This window comes from Tupaia chinensis, unplaced genomic scaffold, assembly GCF_000334495.1.
Source record: "Tupaia chinensis unplaced genomic scaffold, TupChi_1.0 Scaffold149780_1, whole genome shotgun sequence".
Classification (NCBI taxonomy): domain Eukaryota; kingdom Metazoa; phylum Chordata; class Mammalia; order Scandentia; family Tupaiidae; genus Tupaia; species Tupaia belangeri.
This window is the reverse complement of record NW_006209624.1, coordinates 668304-675568: the sequence shown is the minus strand read 5'-3', so window position 1 is coordinate 675568 and position 7265 is coordinate 668304. Positions and strand designations below refer to the sequence as shown.

The following is a 7265-nucleotide window of genomic DNA, read 5'->3' as shown; positions in this document are numbered from 1 at the left end:
TCTCACTCTCCAGTAAGGACATGCTCCCTATAGCAAAATTACAAAATAAATACAAAGTAAAAAGAAGGCTGGCAGTTTGAAGAATTGTTCTGAGATATCTCATTAAACAGATTTAAAAACACATACACACTTACATCAAAGATGTACTAGATGGTGTATATATTAACTGCCCTGCTTCTGCCAGCTCGATGGCATGTTTTCTCTCAAGCTTTTCATAAAGAAGTACAATGCTTGATTTGGGCTGATCATATTCTCTGAGCAAGATTTTCTGCAGATATCTACTGTTGAAATACTCCAATCTATTCGGGAAGAAAATAAAATAGAAATTCCATAAATTAACTGACATTTTCTTCTGGACTTTTACACTCTGGTCAGAAGGTCCAAGACCTGGTTCACCCATGGCCTAGTTCAAATTTACTTCATTTTAATGAAAATGTTCATCTATGGCAGATGGAAGAAATAAAAAAACTCAGTAAAAATTCTAGTTGCATTAAGTATTCTAATTTAAATTTAAGTAAAAAGAAATTAAAGCTTTCAGTGTATCCTAATAGAGTCAACCAGGTCAAGGGAAAGCAGACAAATGCATCCTTTTCACCAAAGACAGAAATACTAGCCAAGCAGGGTCTACATTTTTTTTAAATACCAGAAAAGAATAGGGAACTTAATACAGTTTATTTTCAAAGGATGAGGAAAAGAATGGGATATCTTTGTTAAAGGTTTAATAAACTTGAATTTAAACTTACACAACATATTCACAAGATGAAAGAAAAACTATGTCATAGCTTCACAATACCTGAGTGAAAATGTTCAATTAAATATAGATATATAGTCAATAAATTCCTATTAAAAAAAAAAAACAACTATAGGGTCAGCCAATGGCATGGTGACTGGATGCCAACTGCACAGTTTGAATTCTAGAGACAGTGCCTTAAAAATACGCTTGGCACTGGTGCATGTATGTTCATGCCCAAAATCCTGACATGAGGGAGAAGTGGAGGAGAATGGATTGCTCTGTGACCATGCCCTACAGTGGGGAGGATTTCTCACATTATCTCTCTGTCTCTCTCTGGCTATTGCACACTAGTGGCAAAAATTTAAAAACAAGCAAAAACGAAACTGTCCTTAACCTCAACAACTTTATTGAGGTCTACTTCTTTTTCAATATTTGCATATTAAAGTTACATTCTGATGCTCAAGGGGTCTTGAGGCCTCCTTGACTCAAGGCTTAAGCTGCCAACCTGAAATGTGCTTAGAAAGCCAATAGGTGGCAGCATGAGACTCAGCAAAAAGAAAAAGAAAAGAAAAAAAAAAAGCAACCAATAAAAAACTAGAAATGTCACAAGAGTTACTTTTACCTATAAGCATTAAATAGGGTCAAAAACGTATAAGGCTTGGTAAAGATGCCTTTGTAAGGTACCTTGACAATCTTACTGATATAGAAAGAAAGCAAGAGTAGAAAGAAGGAAAGAAAATGACTTAAATTTATGACACGAAGTTTGCTTTGCAAAGGCTGTGTATCTCCTCCAGAGACAAAAATCTCACTAAATAAAACCACATTTATTTTTTTTGAGAGGTTTTTGCTATAGGGCACGTGCGCTCGCCAGACAGACAGAGAGAGAGAGACAGAAAGCGAGAAATCACCCCCCAGGTGGAGCACACCGCAATCCCTTCTCCTCCATTCTCCTCTCGGGATCTTGGGCACGCACGCACACGCACCCAGCATGAGTTTAAGACACTGGGTCTGGGACTCGAACTGCGGTCAACTACGTGGGAGTCCAGCGACATAGCCATTACACTAACTGCTGGTCCCTAAAACCACATTTATTATATTCAAATAAAAAGCTAACTAATTAATTCAAACTTTTTAAAAATTTATTTTATTTACATTCATTTACTATACATCATTATAGCATACAAAATGAGATTTTCTATCCAGAATACACTGTATATTGTCTCAATCAAGCACATCAATATAAGTGTTATCATCATTTTCCATTTCTTGTTTTGTGTATATTTTGCTTTTTTTCCCATCCTTGATTCCCTATCTCTCAACCTCTACCATCTCCCACCCTCCTCCCACACTGTCTCTGGTATTAATGGTTGCTTTCTATGCCTTCCCCCCGCCATGCACATTTTATTGATTCACTAAAGATCTTAATCAATCTAAATATTTTCAACAGCAAGCACAGCTGATATATACATATCCATGACACAAGTCTGACTTTAGGCATAAACCTCAGTGAGTAGAATGAACATACTATAAAGTAGCACCTAGCTGGGGCTATATTATCATAAAAATATTTTTTATTATTTTGCCATTTTACTTATCAGGAAAAACAAGGCAATTATTGCTAACACTCCCATTAATGGTTTATAGCCTTGCCCATGATCATAAAGAAGCCTCTAAATCAAGCATGGGGAAAAGATCTATTTTTGTTAGATCATTTGCAGATAAAAATGGAGTAAATGAAATCTGTTACCATTTATCAGAATTTAAAATAAATTTGCTTTTGGAGAGACCACTATCACAAAATATCTTGGTCTTCGGACCTTAACTTCACTTTAGAAGATACCCTTCCTGGAAAGTGACAGAAAAGTTGCTTAAAAATAATAAAGCCAAGCACTTGTGCCAAGTGTTTAGTGGTAAAATCAGATCTGGTATTTTTTTTTTTTTTGAGAGAGGTTTTTGCTATAGGTCGCGTGTACTCGCCAGACAGACAGAGAGAGACAGAGAGATAGAAAGCGAGAAATCACCCCCCAGAGGGGATGGTCACGCCACAATCCCTTCTCCTCCATTCCCTTCTCTGGATCTTGGGCACGTACGCACACATGCCTAGCGTGAGTTTAAGCCACCGGGTCCGGGAATCGAACCGTGGACAACTACGTGGGAGTCTGGGAGTCTAGCGACATAGCCATTACGCTAACTGCTGGTCCCAGATCTGGTATTTTATACAGTTCCTTGTTAGGAATCTAGACCAAAGCTGTAAATTTTTATGTGTAGGTATCAAGGCACTTAGGATTAATCATAAAATAAAATTCAAACATTTGAATTGAAATATAGGACTAGATTTAGTATTATCATAAAAAAAATGCTCGTTTAAAAATTGTCACTTATTTATTCACTCAAACATATTTATTGGATACTTATTATATGGAAGAAACTCTTAAATGTTGCAATTATAGACATTAACAAGACAGTTTAGCTCTCTACCCTTATTCAGTTTAAGTTGGAGAAAAACATACAGTAAACATAAAAATTTATTATAAATTGCACTTTTAAAATAAAAATTTGAAAATATTGTTTAATAAATAAGATAAAATTTTAAAATGTCAGAAAGTTATTTTATTCAGAAAATTACAGTGCACTTATATAATAAGGAAATTTTAACTAATTTTTAAACAAGAAAATACTAGAAATTCAAGGATCAGGTAGGAGAGCAGTCTACGCAGATGGAACATTATGTAAAAGCTTTAAGGTAGATATGTGCTGAATTTAATGAATTTCTGCTCAAGAAACAGAAGGATAATATACTTGGGGTAAATGGAATCCAGTGAGAACAGTATAAGATGGGTTAAGAAAGCTTACCAGGGCTTTATAACCAAACATAAAAAGGTTTTGTTTTGTTTTGTTTTGTTTTTAAGTGCTAAGATACTAAAAGCTTTCATTACAATAATAATATGATATGGTATAATAATAGTTTCTCTGGAATTGTGTATCATATTTCTAAGAGAAGGATTGATCCAAGAATTTTATGGAACACTGTTTACTTTTACAGTTTAGATTTGGTATCAGTCATGTCTCTCATGGCAAGGAAAACATGGAAAGATCTCTGTCTTTGTTTTAAGTGTCTTCTTTTTTTTATGACATGCAGATAAATAAAGCTCAACTATCCCCAACAGAAACAAATGGAAAGAAAAGCCCATTTATTTGTTTCTTCTTTTCTACATATAAACACATGTATACTTTTGTCAAATCCTCACTTGTCTTTCCAGTAATATTGTCCCCAGTGTCCTGATATATCTTCTATGCCAGCCAGCAAATGATCAAAGAACTGAAACAGAATAAAACATGTTTCTAAATACGTAACATGTATGAGGAAGTTAGTCAAGCTACTATCAAATAAAAGAATCCATCAAAATTATGCTTGAAATTGTTGATTTCATCTGAATTGTTTATTTTATAACCCTGAAGCATCCACATTTGTATTTTGGCATGTTTTCAGTATCTCTAGCACAAGCCTTATAAATGCTTTATTTGTGGAGCCAGCTGGTGAATTGATGGTTAAGGCAGCTGGATTCCACATGGCAGACTTCAAGGTTCAAGTCCACGACCCAGTACCTTGACAATCTTACTGAGCGCATGTGAGTGAGGCCCAAAATCCCAAGAGGAAAATGGAAGAGAAGGGAATGCGATGTGGTCATCCCCCTGAGGGGTGAATTCTCACTTTCCTATTCTTTCACTCTCTCTCTCTCTGTCTGTCTCTCTCTAGTGAGTGCAAAAGCTCTGTAGCAAAAACTGAAAAAAATGCTTTATTTGAAACTGAATATGGATATATCATTCAGTAGCATATGATGGACTCATTCATCTACCAAAAATATAGGCTCGATACCATTGAGGAAACAAAAGGAGTAAAAGTCATGGCCTGTGTCCTTGAAGGAGTTAAAATCAAATTACAAAAGCAAAATATAAAGAAATGGATAGAAATCAAGTTCAAACTTGGCATACGTATATTTATATATGCAACAAAACATGACAAATTTAAGAAAGAAGTAGGAAAAGCAGAGTTAAAGAGGTTTAATGAAAATATGTATTTTGAGACTGATCCTGATGTGGGTTTATGTGTGGAAAAATAAGTCATTACATGTAATGTGAACAGCATGAGTGAAATGTGTGAGAAAAAATAAGGAACTTTATAAAAAATACTATGAAAAAGAAGGCTGCATAAATATGGGCCAGGGGTATGAAGAAGGAAGCAGTTGGCAAATGGACTTGAATATTAATATTAAAAGTTTAATCTCATATGACATCACCAAAAACGCATAACCTAACATTATGAGGAAATGATCAGTAAGTACAACTTGAGTGATATTCTACAAAACAACATGCATGTATTCCTCGAAAATGCCAGTGTTGTTTTGAAAGACAATAAAAAGGTGAAAAACAATTTTGTATTAAAGGCAATATTAAACATATAACAACTATAATAGATGGAATGGATGATCCTGAATCAGGAGAAAAAATATTATAAAACCACTACTGGGAAATTTAGCACAATTTTAATATAGAATTATAATAGATAATACAATCAATTTTAACCTTTCTGAATTTGGTAGGTTGTGATCAACTACTAGAATGTATTTTTTCTTAGGAAATCCTAATATACACTGAAGAAGGGGTGCATGGTCAGCCAATCTGCAACTTAGTATCAAATGATTCAACAAGTGACAGTAATAATATGCACATATACAGAAAGAAAATGATAAAGTGAATGTAGCAAAGTCAGCAATTAATGAATCCACAGAATGGGTATGTAGGTCTTCATTGAACTGTCTGAAATTCTGTAGGTTTGACATTATCTAAAATAAAAAGTTGGACAAAAGAAAATATAGTTTGACTTGGTACTATAAATTCATTCAATTATATCTTATATCTTATTAATTTACTATATAATAGAGTATATATTATGCAGTCATTAAAATCACTCTCATATGGTAGAAATAGGAGAGTAAATTCTCCCAAACTAATATAAAAATGTCATTCGATTACAATAAAAAAAAAATTTCTTTTAACAACTTAAAACAATCAAGTATTGGAATTTGAAAAACAAAATGTACAGAGTGGAGTTAGTTATGTGTACACATTCTTAGTTATGTAATTATTAATGAAATTGACATGTTTTACTAGAAGAAAATCAGTATAGTGTTGAAAATGTGTCCCAGAACATTATGGGCTATATAATGTTAATGTCATAAACCAAGTAGTCACTGAATCCTCTTCTCTTTGCTTAATTCCAACTTTTTTTCAATATTAATAAATCTAAGTGCATCTTAAAATCACTCTTAGTATTCTCTATATTTCAATTTTTGTATTCTGTAATACCCCACTTGTTATAATCAACATTTCAAATTCTATTTCTATAAAAAGGCAAAAGCAACTGTTATAAATATTATGCCTTTAAATTTCTGACCCTCTCCTTACTCCTAATGTAGAAATGAGGCATTTTGCTTTCAGCCCTTGGTACACTTGAAACTCTATTTCAAAGAGTATATTTTGTAATATTATTATGAAAAATCTTTAACTTCCTTGATCCTTAGTGGTTTTTGTTTTGTTTTGTTTGTGTTTTTTCTTTTTTTAAAAAAAAAAAAAAAAACTCCACAAAAACCAAAAATATATCAAGGAAAAAAAATTGCCAATTACATATAACCTATACAAGTCAGCTTATAAACAATTTACTTACTATATCAAATAGAAAATAAACTAAGTTACTGAAATACTTCAGCCTAGTATTAAGAATTAGTATGATTTTTTAAAAAAACTACTATGGTCAAGAAACCAAAAACGCTCAGAATAACAATTTGAAGTAAAAACACTCATAATTCATGATTATTCGAGCTGGCTAGACCCTTGAAGATTATGTAAAACATATTTTTAATTTACTAATTAAAAAAGCAAAGCTACAAAGAAGTTAAAAGACTTTTCCAAGATAATATTAAAAGTTAGTAATAGGTAATATGGATTCTCTGTGTTCTTACTTGCTCATGTGAAGAACTGTTTTCTTGATTTTTAAAATTACAGATGGGCACAAAATCGAGCTGGCTAGACCCTTGAAGATTATGTAAAACATATTTTTAATTTACTAATTAAAAAAGCAAAGCTACAAAGAAGTTAAAAGACTTTTCCAAGATAATATTAAAAGTTAGTAATAGGTAATATGGATTCTCTGTGTTCTTACTTGCTCATGTGAAGAACTGTTTTCTTGATTTTTAAAATTACAGATGGGCACAAAATAACAAAGAATTGTTCATAATTCAGAAAATTATGTCTCCTTTTATTAGGATAAAATTCCAAATATAAAAAGATCTAACTTGTAAGAGTTAATTCCAGTCAATGGATCACTTAGATGATATATAGACAGCTTACCCTTAAAAGAATTTGTTCACTCACTGTTGGAGAAGTCTCTCTTCTTCTTGTCACATCCAGTAAGTCAACAAGAGGACGGATGGTCATTCCCTATAGAATAACAAAGCAAAAACCCACACTCTTT

The 7265-nt window shown here is 32.8% G+C and overlaps 1 protein-coding gene across 1 annotated transcript in view; it reads right to left on the bottom strand.

Annotated features, from left to right (window-relative positions):
- LOC102479205 (sodium/hydrogen exchanger 2-like) overlaps window positions 1-7265 on the bottom strand; it is a 184863-nt gene that overhangs the window by 36664 nt on the left and 140934 nt on the right. The window contains exons 8-10 of the mRNA XM_006171525.1: window positions 7142-7231; window positions 3982-4052; window positions 135-299 (exon numbers count right to left, since the gene is read on the bottom strand). Of these exons, the coding sequence (XP_006171587.1) occupies window positions 135-299; window positions 3982-4052; window positions 7142-7231 (326 nt within the window). The remainder of the gene's footprint in view (window positions 1-134; window positions 300-3981; window positions 4053-7141; window positions 7232-7265) is intronic.